Below are 22,725 nucleotides of genomic sequence, written 5' to 3' on the forward strand. Positions count from 1 at the left end.
AGTTTGTTCAGTGTTTTTGGTTTCTACGACAGAACTAAATACATGGCTTCTCTTTCTGTCCATCTCTTTCTCCTATTTTAGGAAGAATATCACATCAACCCTGTTTTGATCAGACCCGATACAAATCAGCTTCCATATCCTTTCCAAACCACCACAACCAGCCCCAGAGTTACTTCAACAGAGCGCCCAGTCCATCCAGTTGTTAAGACAACACCAAGGACTCATGAAAGAAGACTCCCAGTGGAAGACTCGCAGAAGACTCATGATCATCATATTCCAGTGATATACACGGATAAACCTACAGTGAAATATACAGACCAACCTACCACCCCTGCAACCATAACCGCCACAGTTTTTGTAGATGTACACACCACTAGACCAGATAGTTATAGTGTTGTAGCAGGTGTATCCTCAGAGTCTGATGGCCGAAGCAGTACCTTCACAGATTTTACAGCAAGTGTCACCCCTGAAACAAGTGTCACCTCTAAAACAAGTGTCACCCCTGAAACAATTGTCACCTCTGAAACAAGTGTCACCTCTGAAACAAGTGTCACCTGTGAAACAAGTGTCACTTCTGAAACAAGTGTCACCTCTGAAACAAGTGGAACCCTTGAAACATTTGTAACATCAGCTCCGATAGACATTTCGGGGGTTGAGGAAGTGACTCGACCTGTAACTGACTCAGACAGTTATGGGGATAGTTCAGTGACTGTAGCCCCGTTACCTGAAATCCCAATGGAATCAACTTCCTCTACCTTCCCCCCTGAGGTCCCTCTGTGGCCTATAACTGCTAGCTTGCCTTTTCCAACCACTGCCGCTTTCAGCACTGTTCTGTCGCAGACCACCCAGCCAGTGTCTAATGGTGAGAGCGCCTCGTATGCCCCCTCTGTATCTGACACTTTGTCCTACATGCATGCAAGTCCTGTGTCCCCCTACTCCTTAAGCAGTGTGTTGTCTGAGCCCTTCCCTGACTGGGACATCCCGTACACTGTTTCCGTGCTGGTGTCTGGTGGTGCACAGTCTATCACCCCTTCCCCTTCCTACCCTACCCTGTTCCTCACCGGCTCCGTGTCTTATTTAGACATGGAGCATGTCTCTAGTGGTGGTTGTAATGATGATGATGGTGATGATGATGTTTTGTCTGGGTCCTTCTCGGCTGACCCCCAGTGTAGAAGTACTCTTCCCCCTCAAACGTTACCAGAAGCGACTGCTTCTGTTGTCTCCATGCAGCCAAACTTTGAACATGACATTTTACACCCCTCTGAGCGCCCCAGTACTGTCTCCGTGCTGAACACTCTTGCATATCTCCAGCCTTCGGTTCCTGTATCTAGGGACTACTCTTTGATGATGACAACCCTTGACTCTGATGCTTCTCTCTCAGGTAGCATTGGGGTCTCTTGCCTGCCGATGGAGTGCGTAGATTCTTCTCTAGTAGCTCCTACTTTTAGTCAAGACAGTGGTGCATCTAGTGACATCTCTTTGCATGCCTCTCCAAACATCCTGCTGCCCTCCGCTACTACGGGATTTTCCCCTTGTAGTGGTCTCTCGGGTGACCTATCTAGTCCTGTAGATCTAGATTCATTTCTGTCCACCTCTAGCACTGGTACTCCTCTGTGCAGCAACGCAGAATTGGACCTTCGTGCCGAGGCTCTTTTGTCTTCTCTTCCCTTTTCCACCAAGCCTTCTAGTGACCTCAGCATTTCTGTTGCAGCCACCGTCAGCAGCGTTGCGCAAAGTGCAATCCGACAGTCACAGGGAGCACCTACTCCCATAAGATCTTCAACCATTGCGTCAACCTCTACTCCAGTATTCAGATCCATACCTACTCCTGTGATGACTCCAACCCTTGCGCCAACCTCTGCCCCAGAATCCATCTCTGTGGTTGTCCCTGTTGTGCCCCCAACCGTTGCACTCTCCTCTGCTCCAGAGTCCAGTTCCATTCCCACACACTCTGCCGATGGGCAGCTGGAGAACAGTGCCTCGGGCTGGGCCCTTGATTTAGATTGGGGCCAGAGCTCAGCATCTGGAGATGAGAGCGTCATCCCATATATCACCACTGCCTCTCCTACAGAAGTACCTCCTGATGAGACGGATGATGGGAATGAGGAGCACTCTTCCTCCTTCTACTTCGAGGGTGAGAACGGGACAGAGAGTGAAGCTACAGACTTCAGGGTCACCCTGCGGCCCAGTCCGTCCTGGACTCTACGAGGAAGTGGGGAAGAGGAGAGCGGATCAGGTGAAAACCTCACCGATAATGAGACGTCTTCAGACTTCAGTATTCCAGAGCGCACTGAGAGGGATTCAGAAGAGGAACCAGTGGAAGGTAAAGCTCTCAGTTACTGGCGTCCATTCCTGAAGGTGCTTCTTGATTTAGCCATGCTCAGTGAAGTTTGATCAGTGAATCATCAGTGAAGAGTTTTGAAGTTCCTGAAAACTCTTGGTTCGAGGACAACTAATCCATCCTAAATAATGAATGCCATAATCCCCGACAAATGTAACCTAAACAACTAAAACCTCATCCAGAAAGTGTTAGTTCGCTGGGAAGGTAAGATTTGAAGAGCTCACTACAGCGTCCTTAATTAACGTATGCATCAAAGCATTTGACAAGTTAGGCTTAATGCCATAAAATGTGCTACTAAAGAACCATCATCTTAATCAGAAAATCCCATCATCACAATATGTGTCTTATTCCCATGTGATTCCTGTGTTCTGTGTTGTCTTGCATGTGTCTAAAAATGTGTATTAGCATGCTCACAACTGTCATCAGAAACATACCAACAGCATGTTTTCCATCTCAAGTCGAATCCATGTTACCTGGTTACACATTTAGCCTTTACTGTAGCCATTTGTTAATGGGATCAATTAGTAGATTCATCAAGCGTTATATGATAGAAAGTCTGAATAGCAAATTAAACCGCATGGAGGCTTAGCATCTGAGCTAAGATTTGGTTTAGCTCTGGGAAACAACAACAACTGCCTAAATTATTTTTGTTTGCCGATTCCTCCATTGGATAACATTTTACTGTTTGTCCAGCAGAGGGCAGCAAAACTCTTATATGTAGTCACTAGTAAGTGACAGCTGGCAGTGGCAGCATTGTGTTTTGGCTGGGATGCTGAGGTCATCTCAGACAGTCCTAGGCCAAGTCTTAATCTCTCAAACGTGTCTGTCTGCAATGAATTATGACCTGTGAACTCTTTAGCTTCTTAGTGTCAGACCAACTCAAAACACATTTCCGATGGAATAGATTAAGTGGTGCTATGCCAATCCTTATGGGTGACATACTGATTATAGGGTCTTTAAGAATCAAAGAGAAACTGAGTCAATATCCTTGACCTCAGTATCATGGTAAAGGACAAAAGGTCTAATTTTAACTACAAAATAGTACCTTTACCAAAAACTAAAGGCTTTTTTGTCGTTGTAGCATTGGTTGTACTATTGATTTAACATAGATATTCATTCATTGTTTAAACATTTGTATACAGTTTTCAAATCAAAGCCTTTTTATTTATTGACTTGTTATTTTCCTCAGTTACTCCATGTCTTAAGGCGTACTGGTTTGCAAATGATGTCACTTTAGTGCTATAGTAAAATTAACCTGAATTTTTTGTTACAATTTACATGAAGTGGGATAGTTCCACTTGACTTCAAGGTGTGTATAAAACATATTGTACAAGGTGAGTTTTTTATTCCAGTGTATATCATACATTTTTATTGTTAATTAGTCTTTTAATGAGTCTGATAGGATACTGAATGTCCTGTTTCTAAAAGAACATTGATCATTGATAATGCTCTGATCAGAGGAGGGTGTTTTTTAACTCATAGATGCCAGTAACAGCAGTCCTGAGTTGCGGGTGGCCCCGTTGAGCAGCAGTGAGCGGCAGAAGGCTCTGGTTCCTCTGGCTGTGGTCTCCACCCTCACTTTCCTGGGTCTCATTGTTTTGATTGGCATTTTTATCTACTGGAGGTAAGTCTTATAGGTAACAGCATCTTCACAAAACAATTGCAGCACAGTTGTACTCTATAATAGTGATATATTAAATAATATTAAACTATATTTAATATAGAATTGTATATTTATACATTTATTTATACATTGTATATTAAAAATCTATTATATATATATATATATATATATATATATATATGAACATTTTGGCCGATACAGATAAGCCGATAAGCAATATATTGGCTGATAAATCTAAATCCAAGTTTTTATATAATCTTTGATATAATGTTTTATATAATGTTGTTGAGAGCCTGATTTCAAAAACAAAATTCTCACATATGTACATATATCGGCCAATTCCGACATGGTGGCCGATATATTGTTTATCCCTAATGTATATATATTGCTGACCATTAAAATGATTAAATAATATTTTCATAAAATTAAATATATAATTAAAATATATTATATTATTATTAAGAATAAAAGCAGTTATTTCAAGCAAGCTTTTTTGTAAACTCTGTTTTGGCATTGGTCATGCAAAGCTGACTTGGACAGGCAATGAAAACAAAAATACACTTCCTCTGAGACAGCTGCTCATGATTTCCATCATATTGTTACTAATCCATAATCATAACAATCGTCGATAAGGAGGAGAAGGGGGAGCAGTGTGGTCCCATGAGAAGCGTGTTGTCTGTCTGTGATGGGGGTCTAATCTTGGGCACAGACCCAATCTCACACCCACCGGGTGAGGGACCACCTCAAAGGGAAGCAAGATAAACAAGCCATGATGTGGCGGTGGTCTATGCGCGCGTGTGTGTGTGTGTGTGTGTGAAACCGGCCAGAATTCCCACCAAAGCGATAAAAATGGTCCTTCCACACCAGGATGGAAGTCTGCAATCCTGTTTTCCTTCAAATATTCCCAACCGTGAAATAAGCAACTTTGGCAATCCCATCAAGAACATGTCTCGGATGTGTAAACAGTTTAGCAGCACGAGATTGTACATTTCTCATTCCGACGTGCCTCTTGACCCTTCAACATATTGCTCATGTTTGACTTTTTGTTGTTACACCGTGAAGATTGCGAGGAGATTAAATCGGTAATCTTGGAGCTGGTGATTAAATCTCCGATATGCTGATCTGTTGTTTGTGGGCCTACAGGGAACACATGCTGCCAGGCTGGAGAAAGAACCTCCACGTGATTATGTTCAACACGACCAAGTCATGTTCATGTCTTGTTAGTGCAGCCGTGGGTGGTTCAATCTCAGCAGAACATGGGCATGTACGACGGCTTGTCCATCTGTAGCTACATGGTGCTCATTTGGAGAGCAGACAGATGCGCACTTAATGGGACGTCTTGAAACGTTAGCGTTAAATCTGTGTCGCCCATCGTTGTGCTCACTAATCCCTTCCAAGAAGTTACGGTTTAGACAAAACAGCTTCCGGTTAAGGAAGTCCTCTGAGTGATCCTGTTAAAAACGTGTTGTGGATTAGATTAAATATGGTTTTTGCGTTTATTTTTTAAGCTTGGAGTTCAGTCTCAAGCACATATGTGGATAAGACACAACAACACGCAAATAATCCAAGCTTGTGTGTGAGAACCATGTGTTTTTATTAACTTGCATACTACATCCACTTTACATGCTATTCAGTAAACAGTACTTCTCTTACATAAAGTGTTGGTGTAGAAAAAGTGTTTAATGCCGTTGCAGGAAATGTTTTCAGACTGCTCATTTCTACATTGAAGACAGCACATCACCCAGGGTGATTTCCTCTTCACCAATGCTGAGCCCTACAGGTAACACACACACTTTTTCAGAATCATAACAGGGACTGTTTCTGTTGATACTATATCTTATTTGTAATTTTATTTAATGCATGTCATATACTTAATGACTTAACTACACCTCTTCTATGATAAGCACAATACACAGTTCTGAAATAATTGTAATATTTGTTGGGGGCAATAAAGTTTGAATTGTCAGGGTGGTGCATAATATCATTTGATATAATAAATAATCTTTTATTTTTGTATAATATAACAAATATAATAAATAAAATGCTTGTAATATTTGAACATTTTGTCATGTCACCAACATACAGGGAAAAAAATATATAATCATGATATCATAGATATCTTTATTTTTGGCCACTTGACATTTTTGGTTCCCACAATGTAGGCAAAAACTGACCAACATATAAATGAATCTGTCCATGAACAGGTTTTTTCATTTTTCATTATTGTTAACCAATAATGTCATTTCTCTGACCAGTGTATGCCATAATTGCGTTCATAAATGCTTTTCAATGCTATTTTTTTGTATTTTGCACTTCCAGGTGAACATGAACCCCAGTCAGTAAAGCAATTTGTAAAGCATGTGACTGACCTTCACAACACCAACTCATTTTCCCGAGAGTTTGAGGTTTGTATCCCATCATCCCCCTCTCTTTTGACACTCCTCAAGAGACAGCTGTCTCGTACGAGCCTTGATGCAGCAGATCAACGTGTCATTAAGGCATGTCTTATAAATGAATTGTTTGGTTCGCTCAGGCACGATTATGCTGTTTCTATCCATTCATGCGTGAACCAGGTTGTTGATAATGCATTTGAGTTATAATTAGGTCAGTAAGACGCTCAGCTCTATATTCCAGTCAGGTGCACAAAAAGACCCGGTTTCATCTTAATTAACATCAATCAGTGTCAGATAGTACATTCTCACCATAACATTCATTTATTCACACTTGATTAGATCACTCAAAAATCAAGCAAGCTATAATTGGACACAAACAAGGCAGTAAACTTATTAGTTCTTGTCATAAGCGATACCTATGAAAAAGTGATGGATGTGTTTCATAAGTTTCGTGCGCAAGTTCGTGCTCGGGCTGAATTAAAGTTTATTCTCCACACACCCACTAGTGATACGTGTTTTGTGGCAGGCTAAAACTTACACAATGCAAACTGTAGTGTTTAAATGCAAGTTCTGTTCAATCCATGACAGAACGGCTTTGGATTCTGTCCATTTTGATTGATCATAATTGATATTTGTGGCTACGTTCATTCATACAGCAGTGAAAAAGATTCCCGAACATTTTGTGGTATTCCTTTATTATTTTGACTCACTGTAACTCTAACAGAAATGCTGAACAAAAAAGTGAATCATTCGCTGGATCAAACCAAAACCTCAATTGACAGTTCAGCACATTGATCTGAAAGAGAAATCATTTCATAAGAAAAGTATTTAAAAAAGACTTAATTTGGGTATATTTCCACGTTTTTGCATTTTTAAATATTAAAGAAAAAGATTTGAACGATTTTTAAGAAATTAAGACTCTTTCTGGCTCAGAGAAAAAAGCTACTTGTAACTTCTTGTAATTGCAACTTTATATCTCACAATTGTAACATTATATGTCACAATTGCAGCTTTATTTCACAAGTGCAATTATTTCTCATAATTTCGACGTTATGTCTAACAATTATTTATAAGAAGTTAAGACTTTCTGGCTCAGAGAAAAAAGCTACTTGTAACTTCTTGTAATTGCAACTTTATATCTCGTAATTGCCACTTTATATCTCACAATTGCAATTATTTCTCATAATTGCAACTTTATGTCTCACAATTAAGACTTTACTTCTCATAGTTGTGACTTTATATCTCACAATTGCAGCTTTATTTCTCAATTGCGACTTGATTTTTTGTAATTATGAATTTGTATCTCAAAATTGCTGACCAATCAGCATCCAGTACTGGAACTTGTAGGCAATTTGCATAATTAAAATGAACAGAATCCAACCCAGACTGTCAGTGCTTTTGCTTTAATCTGTTTTGTTTATCAATGGTGCCTGGTTTGTTTATTGTATTTCATTGCTTTTCGCATTCTCACCCCCCCATTAGATATTGAAAGAGTATTTTGAGGTAAGCTACATTTCCCTTTAATTTGTTTGCTTTTGATAGCTTTAGCATGTATTTGTGATGCTCACTTGTCTTCATCTTTTGTGTAAAGTCTTTGAACGTGTCTTTGGTGTTTGGTTATTGGAATAGAGGATTGTTTGTGGTTTTTTTAGGAAGTTCAGACATGCACCGTGGACCTTGGAACAACTACAGACTGTTCCAGCCATCCGGACAATAAGAACAAGAACCGATACGTCAACATTTTAGCCTGTGAGAACCGCTGTCACAATATATGAGCATTAGATGTATGTAGATCTGATCTAAAATGGTCATTTCTTGGATTTCATCCTTTAGATGACCACACCAGAGTGCGACTCGCACCCCTGAACGACAAGGACGGAAGAAGCGGAGGAGACTATATAAACGCCAACTACGTGGATGTAAGATGTAGTCAACATTAGCTCAGAAGCATTACAATGCAGGCATATCATGATAATTGTATTATTATTTAATCAGCGAGGCATGCCTACCTCAAAGTGCAACTGTTTAACTAGCAGATATGATTAAAACACTTAAAAAGCAATGCTGATTTGCTATTGATTTAATCTTGGAAAGTCAGGCATGGTGTCAGCTCGAGTGTGAGAAAATATTTGGAGCCACTATGGAAAGATTGTGTCACCTGAGATGTTCTTTCAAAGTTTAAGCTAAGAATACTCGCTAAGAATGCTAGCTTTATTTGTCTCCTCTCTTCAAGGGTTTTAACAAACAGAAAGCCTACATCGCAGCACAAGGGCCTTTGAAGTCCAGCACTCCGGATTTCTGGCGGATGGTGTGGGAGCAGAACGTGGGAGTGATTGTTATGATCACAAACCTAGTGGAGAAAGGAAGGGTGAGCTGTTTTATAAGTCTACCTAAAATGCAGTATCTGAGATGTAAGGAGTCAGTTCACCCAAAAATGAGAATTCTGTCATCAACATTGTTGTACGGTTTCAGAAGATTTGGAGTGTCACATGGACCTGTTTTTTGGTACATTGTGGAGCTTGACAACTCCAAGTTCCCATTCACTTTCATAGCATAGAAAATACAGTAGTGGCCAAAAGTGATGCCTAGGAAATTTACATCTTTAGCCATTAATCCAAAATTATTACAAATCTGTTAAAGGCACACTATGCAAGATTTGTACCTTAATATAACAGCTTCGAAATCATTTCGATGGTAAACGAACTCGTCGTAGTAGGGCGAATCATCCCGATAGCAAACCAACAATGCAGGTTTGAGAGGTGGCGCCCCGCCAAATCTCACGAGAATCATGACTTGCTTTACGGCACGACATCACATACATCAACAACATATGAAGCAGCCTCTATGGAAGACACTAGCACGCATTACAGACGTGAATCATGGCAGAGTCGACGAAGAAAACGAGTGCAGAGACGGCTCTGCGTGAGCGGTATTTACGACAGTAACGTTAAATACAAGTACTCCACAGCGACTCTAGGGAGAAAAACAGAAATTGCATAGTGTATCTTTAAAGATTTTGTTAGCATATTCCATAGTTGTGGTTAGAGTCAATTGTTTTATTTGTGATAATGCAATGAAAGATGTCAAATTGTGCAGACATAATTTTATGTAAAAAAACAAGAGAGAACCAACTAAATATTAATAACTGATTGTGTTGTAGTCAATGTATGCGTTTTCCTGTGAGTGTTTTTTTTTTTTTTTTTGCATAGTAAAATAAAACCTGTAGCTTTAGCTTGTCTATTTTTGCTAAATATTTTTGTCAGATAAATACATTAACCAACTTACAGTAACACTTTAGTTTAGGATCCAATTCTCACTATTAACTAGTTGATTAGCATGTATATAACTAGGATATTGGCTGTTTATTAGTACTTATAAAGCACATATTACAGTTTTTCTCGATTGCTTAAACACATTTCTTGAAACTATGCCTCGTATTCTCAAAACTATAAACACAAATCCATAACGTCTCACCCAATTCCCCAAACATCCTATTTTCAGGTCAAAATGAAGCTCTAGACTCAAAACCATTCACTCTTGCTGAAAAACCAAACTTTGCCCTCAGACAGGACACACAAGCCCTCAAAATCACACACACTACAACATTGTCTAAGACACTGGTGCAATAAATTCAAAACAACATTTCCAAAACTGGTAAGTTATGTTGCTTGTGGTTCCCCCCATCACAAACCTTTTCACATGATGAACACAAAAGACACAACCAATGGATACATTGGTACTTTTTTTCCCCTGTTTTACTCTTTTTTTCTTTCTTTTTTTTTTACTCTCTCCTCTAAATTTTTTTTTATATTTACTTACAGTAAGATGTGTGTGACCATCATATGACAGTAAAAGAGCACACACAAACCTTATTCTAATATGGAATTGTATTGGAATGGTAAAGAGTGTTGGTCGTGACAGGGCCTCCACTCACAATATGATGAACAAGTCTAAGAATGTTCCCCATATGGTTGAAATACCATCATTGGCCTAGAAAGATAACATTCTGGGAGTCAAGACTATAAAGGATGAAGGATGCCCTCCCTTCACTGTCACACTCTGCAACCACTCTGGGTGACTGTACGACTGCTGACCTTTTCTTGCAAGAAAATACACCTCATCAAAGACTATTGGAAATGTTTGTCTCTTGTTCAGTGATAGAATTTTGTTTGCCACCACACCTCCCTGAAGGTTCTCGAGGCGACAGTAAAGCGACTCAAATTTGGCCTTACTCGTAGCCCAGCCTCCCTCATAGTCATACCATTGACAAAGACATGGGCAACTAGAGTGACTTGAATTTCATCTGAGACTGCTTGTCTTCTTGTCCTTGCCCTTCCTCCTCCTCATGTCTTTCTGGATCCATTGTTCCAAAATCAATAAACTGATTTGGGCCCTTTTATCTATCTATTGAAGGATCTGATTGATGTGTGTTCAATTTTGACTCTTAGTGTTTCCACTTGGGTAATTGTGTGCTAACTGAGCTGAAGCTGTGCTGACTTGAGTGAACAATTTTGAATGCTAGTGCTTTCTAAATGACAACATGGTGTAGGCAATGAGAAATTAAGGGATTTGTGTGTTGAGTTTTGCAGTGACAGTTCAACAAATCTCATGACTCATGTGTCAAAACAGGGAATAGTGTTTATAGTTTAGGGAAATGGGTGTGCTTTTTGATAAATGGCATTATGGTTTTGAAATTTTAGTTCAAAAGCTTATAGTGTTTAAGCAATCGAGAAAATCTGCATGACCATATTCTACATCCCTTAATCCTACCCAATACCTAAACTTAACTACCTTACTAGCAGTGATTATGATTTTATTGAGGCAAAAGTCATAGTAAATAGTTGTTAATGGTGAGAATTGGACCCTAAACTAAAGTGTGACCAAAAAGGTATTTTCCTTATATTTTGATGGGTTTATTCTAACGTGTAGGTTCATTAAACACAAATATCCCTTCCCGACATCACTTTTAGGCACTGAACCTGCTTTTTTTCTGACGGAAACTAAAAAATCTAAAGGGTTTGGACGAAGATGAGAATGAATGACAGAATTTATATTGATGTAAATAGATGTTAACAATTACCAATTGTTTCTCCATTTCTCAGAGGAAGTGTGACCAGTACTGGCCTCTGGAGAAGCAGGAAGAGTACGGCTGTTTTTTGGTTACTGTTAAGAGCACAAAAGTCCTCGCGTACTACACCCAGAGAACCTTCACCATCAGAAATACCAGCATAAAGAAGGTATCCAGCAAGGATACACAACATCTTGGCACCATATCGGTTATGGGTCGATATTAGAGATTTTCTGTTGTTTATTTGTTAACATCACATGTATATACATATGCCGTTTTGATTTCTTCAGGGTTCTCAGAGAGGTCATAGTAACGAGAAGACGGTGATACACTATCACTACACACAGTGGCCAGACATGGGCGTTCCTGAGTATGTCCTGCCTGTGCTTTCATTCATCTACAAGTCCTCCAGAGCCAAAACAGATGACATGGGTCCAGCGATTGTACACTGCAGGTGGGCTACAGGACTTTCTTTAAATGTAGCAAGTGTCATATTGTATATTTCACATTTCTTCTGAGTGTTTGTGTATGCTTTTAGTGCTGGGGTGGGCCGAACAGGGACCTACATAGTGTTGGACAGCATGTTAAAACAGATTAAAGAGCAGGGGACAGTCAACATTCTGGGCTTCCTCAAACACATTCGTACACAACGGAACTATCTGGTTCAAACGGAGGTGAGTGATCAGAAATTAAAGTCTCATTCTGGTATAGAGAACTTCATAGTGCTCTATAAGGATATTACAAAGAAAAATTAGCATTTATTTACCGTTTAATCGATCCTTAGTGTTACTGTGTTTCTTATTATTTGGACAATCTTGATGATCAAGTATCCTTCTCAAGATCATCTGGTCTGGTACCCTTACAGGAGCAGTACATCTTTACCCATGATGCTCTAGTTGAGGCCATTTTAAGTCAAGAGACAGCGGTGCCATCAAGCCATATTCATCAGTATGTTAACAACCTCCTGACCCCAGGGTCCTCATGCAAGACATGCCTGGAAAAGCAGTTTAAAGTAAGTGTGCTCTTAGTTTTTAAGGGATTACTGAAGAGCACAGCTGGAAGTCTTTGTTTTACCACAGATGAATTGTAGTGGAATGATATAACCTCTACATGACAATGACCTTGTGATTGCAGTTGGTGTGCCAGTCAAATGCCAAACAGAACGATTACACCAGTGCCCTGAATGACTGCAACAGAACGAAGAACAGGACCTGCTCTCTCATTCCTGGTAGGTTCACAAAACTACTGCATTTATTGTTATTCATCATATTATGATAGATAGATAGATAGATAGATAGATAGATAGATAGATAGATAGATAGATAGATAGATAGATAGATAGATAGATAGATAGATAGATAGACAGACAGGCAGATAGACAGACAGGCAGATAGACAGACAGGCAGATAGACAGACAGGCATATAGACAGACAGGCATATAGACATACAGGCATACATACATACATACATACATACATACATACATACATACATACATACATACATACATTGATAGACATACAGGCATATAGACATACATACATACATACATACATACATACATACATACATACATACATACATACATACATAGATAGATAGATACAAATGGACAGACAGATAGATATAGATATATAGACAAATGGATAGACAGACAGACAGACAGACAGACAGACAGATAGATAGATAGATAGATATACAGGCATATAGATACATACATACATAGATAGATAGATAGATAGATAGATAGATAGATAGATAGATAGATAGATAGATACAAATGGACAGACAGATAGATATAGATATATAGACAAATGGATAGACAGACATAGATAGATAGATAGATAGATAGATAGATAGACAGACAGACAGACAGACAGACAGACAGACAGACAGACAGACAGACATATAGATCGATAGATAGATAGATAGATAGATAGATAGACAGACAGACAGGCAGATAGACATACAGGCAGATAGATAGATAGACATATAGATATATGATAGATGGATAGATAGATGGATAGACATACAGGCATATAGATATAGATACATACATACATACATACATACATACATACATAGATAGATAGATACAAATGGACAGACAGATAGATATAGATATATAGACAAATGGATAGACAGACATAGATAGATAGATAGATAGATAGATAGATAGATAGATAGATAGATAGATATAGATAGATAGATAGATAGACATATAGACAGATAGATAGATAGATAGATAGATAGATAGATAGATAGATAGATAGACAGACATACAGGCATATAGATATAGATACATACATACATAGATAGATAGATGCAAATGGACAGACAGATAGATATAGATATATAGACAAATGGATAGACAGACATACATACAGATAGATAGATAGATAGATAGATAGATAGATAGATAGATAGATAGATAGATAGATAGATAGATAGATAGATAGATAGATGAATAGACAGACAGGCAGATAGACAGGCATACAGACAGACATATAGACAGCTAGATAGATACACAGACAAATGGATAGACAGACAGACATATAGATAGATAGATAGATAGATAGATAGACAGACAGACATACAAATGGATAGACAGACAGACATACAAATGGATAGACACGACAGACAGAGACAGACAGGCAGAGATAGATAGATAGATAGATAGATAGATAGATAGATAGATAGATAGATAGATAGATAGATAGATAGATAGATAGATAGATAGATAGATAGATAGATAGTTAGTTAGTTAGTTAGTTAGTTAGATAGATAGATAGATAGATAGACAGATAGACAGACAGACAGACAGACAGAGATAAAAATCCAAATGGATAGACAGTCAGATAGATAGCTAGACATACAAATGGATAGACAGACAGAGAGATAGATAGATACAAATGGATAGATAGACACAGACAGACAGGCAGAGATAGATAGATAGCCAGCCAGCCAGATAGATAGAGATAAAAATCCAAATGGATAGACAGTCAGATAGATAGGTAGATAGATAGATAGATAAACAGACAGACATATAGTTAGACAGACAGACAGATAGACAGACAGATGGATAAATAGATGGATGGCCCGATATTTAGTTCCACAAACTGACTGTTCTGTGTGTTTTGCAGTGGAGAAATCCAGAGTGTGTTTGTCCACATCAGCAGGAGAGACGTCAGACTACATCAATGCTTCATATGTCATGGTGAGACATTCAGTGTTTCTAAAGTCAGTTCTCTCAGCAGGTTATTCAGACTCACATTCAGACTCATTCATGCATTCATATCAGGGCTATCGGCAGAGCAAAGAGTTCATCATTACCCAGAATCCTTTACCCAGCACAGTGAAGGACTTGTGGAGGATGGTGTGGGATCACAATGCCCAGGTTATTGTGTCACTGCCGGATACGAGTAACACGGTCAGTACTACGGTAAACATCATAATAGTATGTATCGCTAACTGCATTATAGTGTCACGTAGGCTGCACGATTAATCGAAACGAAACTGTTTGATGGTTTAATGTTTGAAAATGAAGAAATTAAGTCAGACATAAATATTAGTCTTATCATTTTACAGTTGTAATGTAAAATAAAATTATTGTATACCTTTCCTTAAATACTTGATTTTGATTATATAGTTTTTATATAGTATTTTTGTATAATAATAATGATATATTTTATTAGTTGTATTATTTTTAAAGCCATATTGATATATAATCAGCTCTACAAACAAGCAAAGCAAACCTGGATTTGTTTTGTTCTTTTAAATCAATTGCCATTTTGATCAGAAAATCCATTTCCCCCAAAACCGAGTGTCACACCTGGATTTCCTAATGATCTTCCAGTGCTGAATGAAACAGATTGTCCTTTCATTCATTTCTCGTTCACTCTCTCCCTCCCTCTGTCATTTTCTTTATTCCATTCCCAGACAGAAGACAGCGAGCCAATCGTATTCTGGCCCACGCGAGATCAGCCAATCAGCTACGAGACCTTCTCTGTATCGTTAAGAGGGGAGGGCCACGTGTGCCTGTCCAATGAAGACATGTTGATAGTGCAAGATTACATCTTAGAGGCGACGCAGGTAACATAAGATCCGCTGCACAGCCAATCAGATTTAACAGCTAACATTAGCAACCCACAGAGGATCAGAGATTTTACCCATCATACAAAAGCTGCGCTAATCGATTCAGAGAGATGTAAATGAGCGCTTTCTGTGTGTCATTTCTCCAAAACCATTCAAAAACACAAACGCAGGCATCTGTTTTGAAGATCGCAGCTGGTGCCTGCCGTACGATTGTGGAAAATATTAGGAGGAGCAAATGGCCGCTGACGAAAGCGAGAACAGAGTCTGTTAAACAACACATCTGCTGCTTTTCACACACTTAGCATTAAACCATCTGTATCAGCTGAATCCCACACAGACATGATCATAAACACACACACACATTTAATTGATCTGTTTTCTCCCTCTTTTCAGGATGATTTTGTTCTAGAAGTGAAGCATTACCGGACGCCACGCTGGCCCAACCCAGACAGTCCTATCAGTAACGTCTTTGAGCTGATCAACATCGTCCAAAAAGAGTCCGGCTCCAAAGATGGACCCATGGTCGTGCACGACGAGTGAGTTGCATCTTGGCCCTGAGGGAGATGCACACTGCGTCTTGGAAAAGACACGTTATGTTTGTTCCAGAAGCTAGTGAGCCGCCTCACTGTCTGCTGTCTGAAAAGATCAGCTTAGACCAGCATGAGTTTCCAGGCTGGGTTATGATGGTCTAGATTCTGTTAAACAGCAATAATACTAATAAATATAGCTGCAAGCAGCAATTATCGGGGCCAAGCGCAAGCAGATGACAGGATATGCCAACATGGCTGAAGGTGTCAGACCATCTGCAACAATGAGCAATTAAATACATTTAAAGAGGATTTTAGGCGAAATGGCTGAAAAATCATATAAAAAGTCATTCAAAATATGATTTAATGGATTATCACTTTCGACCAATAGGTGGCGCAGTTACAAATGTGATGTGATGTGGTCAGAGTGAAGTGACAATGACACATACAAAGTTTGGTGTCAATATGTCAAGGCATTGCAGAGATAAAGCCTGAATAGTGCTTTTAGCATCATGCCTCAAGTTTGCTGCTACGCTATACGAAAACGGTTTCGTCTATAGACACGAAATCCATAACTTTTAGTCAGCACAGTCTGGAGATGATACTATTCGATTTTGGTGAAAATCGGACAAACGGTCTAGGAGGAGTTCGAAAAAGTAGGTTTTGAATGAAAATCAAGATGGCGGACAGGAAGTTTGGCCAAATAAGGAAAACTTGGTATCTATGTTCTCGGCTTGACCCAAGGAATCTATTAAGACCAGTGGCATTTCAGTAGTCAGATTTATTCAAAAGTTATTAGCCTTTATGGAAATGTTGTTATAACTTTTGACCACTAGGTGGCACTGTCTTGAAATATTTTGGGTACCTTCAGGGAATGGTGCTGATGGCACATTTTGAGTTTTGTAATATTACACCAATGCATTTGTTTAGTATAGCATTTTATTTCACAAAACTGTATTGAAGTCAATGGGAATTTCATGTTTTGTTCTATTATAGCGCTACCAAGAGGCTGAGTCCCACCATTTTTTTTACATGTCCTCAGAGTGAGCTCGTACATATGTGTGTCGATTTTGGTGAAAATATATCAATTCGCTTCGGAGTTATAGACATTTATATGAAAAAACACGTAAAAAATGACTGACACATGACTTTGATTGGAATTTACTACCCCTAAACATCAATATTTTCGCATTTGGGCATTGGCATATAGCTATCGACCTATGTTTCCAAACTTCTGAAGGTGGTTTCGTCTCGATCGGACTAGCGGTTTCGAAGATATAGCCAAATGTTTTTTAAGCGCTAAATCACAACGCTACACAAACCGTAAGGCAAAACCTAGCATGTTTGGTATCGTGGGACTCGGCAACGATTCAGGACTCTAATGAGATGAGTCTCGTGAAAATAAGTCGACCACACCCAAAGTTATAAGCATTTGGAAGCATTTGGGAAAAAAAATTCACCACTAGGTGGCACTGTTTCGAAACTTCTCAGGCTCCTTCAGGGCATCGTGCTGATGATCCATTCCGAGTTTTGTAACGATACGTTCACGCGTTCATAAAATACAGCATTTTAGCACATAATTCAAAATGGCCGACAGCCAAAATGGCTGATCGGGGAAAATTGGATATCAGTCGACTCAGCATGATGCCCTGAATCTAACGAGACCACTTTTATGATTTTTGGACAAACCATTCAGAAGTTATAAGCAAAAATAGCCATTTTTCATATCTCCGGACCAGTAGGTGGCACTGTGCCGAAACGCAGCATGTTGCCTCAGGTCATGCTTGTGATGAGATGTACCAAGTTTGGTCTTAATATGATAAAGTGTTGAGGAGATACTGGCTTGTGTCTGTTTTCGCAAGCGCTACGTAAAATTTGTTTGCGCGGTATTCGAGAACGGTTTGATGAATCAACACGAATTCCATAACTTTTTGTCGGCATGGTCTGAAGATGATCTGATTCAATTTTCGTGGAAATTGGAGCAACGGCCTAGGAGGAGTTTGAAAAAGTAGGTTTTTCGGAAAATTCAAAATGGCGGAAAAATTATTATGACGAAAAATGACGTCATAGGGTGCAATCGAATCGCCCTGAGCTCAGAAATCAGAGGAAAAAAGAATTTTGTTTCTAGCCCTTGTGGTTCAAAAGTTATTAGCATAAACATGAGTGAAACTTTGGACAGTTGGTGGCGCTAGAGGGAATGACTTAGACACACCAAAATTGGTGTATTTAATGTTGGGACTGTCCTCTATCAGAATGTCAAACCATTACAACTTTCCCGCGATCGGTTCTATGGGCTGCCATAGACTCCCAGTCGGAAGAAGGAAGAATAATAATAATAATAAATATAGCTGCAAGCAGCAATTACCGGGGCCAAGCAGAATAAGACGACAAGACATGCCAACATGTCTGAAAGTGTCAGACCAACTGCAACAATGAGCAATTAAAGACATTTAAAGAGGATTTTAGGCAAAATGCCTGAAAAATCATAGAAACAATAATTAAAAATATGATTTGATGGATTATCACTTTCGACCAATAGGTGGCGCAGTTACAAAACTGATGTGATGTGGTCAGAGTGAAGTGACAATGACACATACAAAGATTGGTGTCAATATATCAAGGCATTGCAGAGATAAAGCCTTAATTATTGCTATTAGCATCATGCCTCAACTTTGCTGCTGCGCTATACGAAAACGGTTTCGTCTATCGACACGAAATCCATAACTTTTAGTCGGCACGGTCTGGAGATGATACGATTCGATTTTGGTGAAAATCGGACAAACGGTCTAGGAGGAGTTCAAAAAAGTAGGTTTTGACTGAAAATCAAGATGGCGGACAGGAAGTTTGGCCAAATAAGGAAAACTTGGTATCTATGTTCTCGGCTTGACCCAAGGAATCTATTAAGACCCTTGGCATTTCAATAGCCAGATTTATTCAAAAGTTATTAGCCTTTTTGGAAATTTTGTTATAACTTTTGACCACTAGGTGGCGCTGTCTTGAAATATTTTGGTTGCCTTCAGGGGATGGTGCTGATGACACAATCTGAGTTTCGTAATATTACACCAATGCATTTGTTTAGTATAGCATTTTATTTCACAAAACTGTATTGAAGTCAATGGGAATTTCATATTTTGTTCAATTATAGCGCCACCAAGAGGCTCAGTCCCACAATTTTTTTTACGTGTCCTCAGAGTGAGCCCATACATATGTGTGTCAATTTTGGTGAAAATATCTCAATTCACTTCGGAGTTATAGACATTTATATGAAAAAACACGAAAAAAATGACTGACACATGACTTTGATTGGAAATTAGTACCCCTAAACATCAATATTTTCGCATTTGGGCATTGGCGTATAGCTATCGACCTATGTTTCCAAACTTCTGACGGTGGTTTCGTCTCGATCGGACTAGCGGTTTCAAAGATATAGCCAAATGTTTTTTAAGCGCTAAATCACAACGCTACACAAACCGTAAGGCGAAACCTAGCATGTTTGGTATCGTAGGACTCGGCAACGATTCAGGAGTCTAAAAAGATGAGTTTCGTGAAAATAAGTTGACCACACCCAAATTTATAAGCATTTGAAAAAAAAAATTCACCACTAGGTGGCGCTGTTTCGAAACTTCTCAGGCTCATTCAGGGCATTGTGCTGATGACCCATACCACGTTTCGTAACAATCCGTTCATGCGGTCATAAAATACAGAATTTTAGCACAAAATTCAAAATGGCCGACAGCCAAAATGACCGATATGGTCAAATTGGACATCAGTCGACTCGGCATGTTGCCCTGAATCTAACGAGACCAATTTTATGATTTTTGGACAAACTGTTCAGAAGTTATAAGCAAAAATAGCCATTTTTCATATCTCCGGACCAGTAGGTGGCGCTGCGCCGAAACGCAGCATGTAGCCTCAGGTCATGCTTGTGAGTACATGTACCAAGTTTGGTCTGAATACGATAAACCTTTGCGGAGATACAGCCTTACGACTGTTTTTGCTAGCGCTACGTAAAATGTATTCGTGCGTTTATCGAAAACGGTTTGACGAATCAATTTGAATTCCATAACTTTTGGTCAACACTGCCTGAAGATGATCTGGTTCAATTTTCGTGCAAATCGGACAAACCGTCTAGGACGAGTTCGAAAAAGTAGCTTTTTCAGCACATTCAAAATGTCGGCCATATTTATAAGCCGGAAAATGACGTCATAGGGTGCAATCGAATCGGCATGAGCTCAGAAATAAGAGGAAAAAAGAATTTTGTTGATTGGCCTTACGGTTCAAAAGTTATTAGCAAAATAAAAGTGAAACTTTGGACAGGTGGTGGCGCTAAAGGGAATGACTTAGAAACACAAAAATTGGTGTATTTAATGTTGGGACTGTCCTCTATCAGAATGTCAAACCAAAACAACTTTCCCGCAATCGGTTCTATGGGCTGCCATAGACGCCCAGTCGGAAGAAGAATAATAATAATAATAATAATAATAAATATAGCTGCAAGCAGCAATTACCGGGGCCAAGCAGAATAAGACGACAAGACATTTCGACATGTTTGAAAGTGTCAGACCAACTGCAACAATGAGCAATTAAAGACATTTAAAGAGGATTTTAGGCAAAATGGCTGAAAAATCATATAAAAAGTAATTCAGAATATGATTTAATGGATTATCACTTTCGACCAATAGGTGGCGCAGTTACAAAACTGATGTGATGTGGTCAGAGTGAAGTGACAATGACACATACAAAGTTTGGTGTCAATATGTCAAGGCATTGCAGAGATAAAGCCTGAATAATGCTTTTAGCATCATGCCTCAAATTTGCTGCTGCGCTATACGAAAACGGTTTCGTCAATCGGCACGAAATCCATAACTTTCAGTCGGCACAGTCTGGAGATGATATGATTCGATTTTGGTGAAAATCGGACAAACGGTGTAGGAGGAGTTCGAAAAAGTAGGTTTTGAATGAAAATAGCATTTTATTTCACAAAACTGTATTGAAGTCAATGGGAATTTCATGTTTTGTTCTATTATAGCGCCACCAAGAGGCTCAGTCCCACAATTTTTTTTACGTGTCTTCAGAGTGAGCCCATACATATGTGTGTCAGTTTTGGTGAAAATATCTCAATTCGCTTCAGAGTTATAGGCATTTATATGAAAAAACACGTAAAAAATGACTGACACATGACTTTGTTTGGAATTTACTACCCCTAAACATCAATATTTTCGCATTTGGGCATTGGCGTATAGCTATCGACCTATGTTTCCAAACTTCTGACGGTGGTTTCGTCTCGATCGGACTAGCGGTTTCGAAGATATAGCCAAATGTTTTTTAAGCGCTAAATCACAACGCTACACAAACCGTAAGGCGAAACCTAGCATGTTTGGTATCGTAGGACTCGGCAACGTTTCAGGAGTCTAATTAGATGAGTCTCGTGAAAATAAGTTGACCCCACCCAAAGTTATAAGCGTTTGAAAAAAAAAATTCACCACTAGGTGGCGCTGTTTCGAAACTTCTCAGGCTCATTCAGGGAATTGTGCCGATGACCCATACCACGTTTCGTAACAATCCGTTCATGCTTTCATAAAATACAGCATTTTAGCACATAATTCAAAATGGCCGACAGCCAAAATGGCCGATATGGTAAAATTGGATATCTGTCGACTCGGCATGTTGCCCTGAATCTAACGAGACCAATTTTTAGATTTTTGGACAAACTGTTCAGAAGTTATAAGCAAAAATAGCCATTTTTCATATCTCCGGACCAGTAGGTGGTGCTGTGCCGAAACGCAGCATGTAGCCTTAGGTCATGCTTGTGATGACATGTACCAATTTTGGTCTGAATCCGATAAAGCGTTGCGGAGATACAGCCCTACGACTGTTTTCGCAAGCGCTACGTAAAATTTGTTCGAGCGTTATTCGAAAACGGTTTGACGAATCAATTTGAATTCCATAACTTTTTGTCAGCACTACCTGAAGATGATCTGGTTCAATTTTCGTGCAAATTGGACAAACCGTCTAGGACGAGTTCGAAAAAGTAGCTTTTTCAGAAAATTTAAAATGGCGGCCATATTTATATGACGGAAAATGACGTCATAGGGTGCAATCGAATCGGCATGAGCTCAGAAATAAGAGGAAAAAAGAATTTTGTTGATTGGCCTTACGATTCAAAAGTTATTAGCAAAATAAAAGTGAAACTTTGGACAGGTGGTGGCGCTAGAGGGAATGACTTAGAAACACAAAAATTGGTGTATTTAATGTTGGGACTGTCCTCTATCAGAATGTCAAACCAAAACAACTTTCCCGCAATCGGTTCTATGGGCTGCCATAGACGCCCAGTCGGAAGAAGAATAATAATAATAAGAACCGGAACAAACACAATAGGTGCCTCCGCACCTTCGGTGCTTGGCCCCTAATAAGAACCGGAACAAACACAATAGGTGCCTCCGCACCTTCGGTGCTTGGCCCCTAATAAATATAGCTGCAAGCAGCAATTATCGGGGCCAAGCGCAAGCAGATGACAGGATATGCCAACATGGCTGAAGGTGTCAGACCATCTGCAACAATGAGCAATTAAATACATTTAAAGAGGATTTTAGGCGAAATGGCTGAAAAATCATATAAAAAGTCATTCAAAATATGATTTAATGGATTATCACTTTCGACCAATAGGTGGCGCAGTT

At 39.2% G+C, this 22,725-nt stretch overlaps 1 protein-coding gene across 4 annotated transcripts in view; it reads left to right on the forward strand.

Moving 5' to 3' along the window:
• The window catches only part of ptprz1a (protein tyrosine phosphatase receptor type Z1a), a 94,482-nt gene that overhangs the window by 42,460 nt on the left and 29,297 nt on the right, over positions 1–22,725 (forward strand). The window contains exons 12-29 of one of the 4 annotated variants that reach the window (XM_084397003.1): positions 82–1,381; positions 1,712–2,323; positions 3,824–3,965; positions 5,660–5,745; positions 6,285–6,370; positions 7,841–7,861; positions 8,011–8,107; positions 8,192–8,277; positions 8,592–8,726; positions 11,461–11,595; positions 11,717–11,880; positions 11,965–12,100; positions 12,292–12,438; positions 12,561–12,654; positions 14,570–14,643; positions 14,728–14,856; positions 15,366–15,518; positions 15,915–16,057. In XM_084397003.1, the coding sequence (XP_084253129.1) occupies positions 82–1,381; positions 1,712–2,323; positions 3,824–3,965; positions 5,660–5,745; positions 6,285–6,370; positions 7,841–7,861; positions 8,011–8,107; positions 8,192–8,277; positions 8,592–8,726; positions 11,461–11,595; positions 11,717–11,880; positions 11,965–12,100; positions 12,292–12,438; positions 12,561–12,654; positions 14,570–14,643; positions 14,728–14,856; positions 15,366–15,518; positions 15,915–16,057 (3,740 nt within the window). Of the gene's footprint in view, positions 1–81; positions 2,324–3,823; positions 3,966–5,659; positions 5,746–6,284; positions 6,371–7,840; positions 7,862–8,010; positions 8,108–8,191; positions 8,278–8,591; positions 8,727–11,460; positions 11,596–11,716; positions 11,881–11,964; positions 12,101–12,291; positions 12,439–12,560; positions 12,655–14,569; positions 14,644–14,727; positions 14,857–15,365; positions 15,519–15,914; positions 16,058–22,725 lie in introns of all 4 variants that reach the window. The other 3 variants (XM_084397001.1, XM_084397002.1, XM_084397004.1) reach the window with 3 other exon arrangements.

The sequence above is a fragment of the Rutilus rutilus genome (assembly GCF_951802725.1).
Source record: "Rutilus rutilus genome assembly, chromosome: 23".
In the NCBI taxonomy this organism is placed as follows: domain Eukaryota; kingdom Metazoa; phylum Chordata; class Actinopteri; order Cypriniformes; family Leuciscidae; genus Rutilus; species Rutilus rutilus.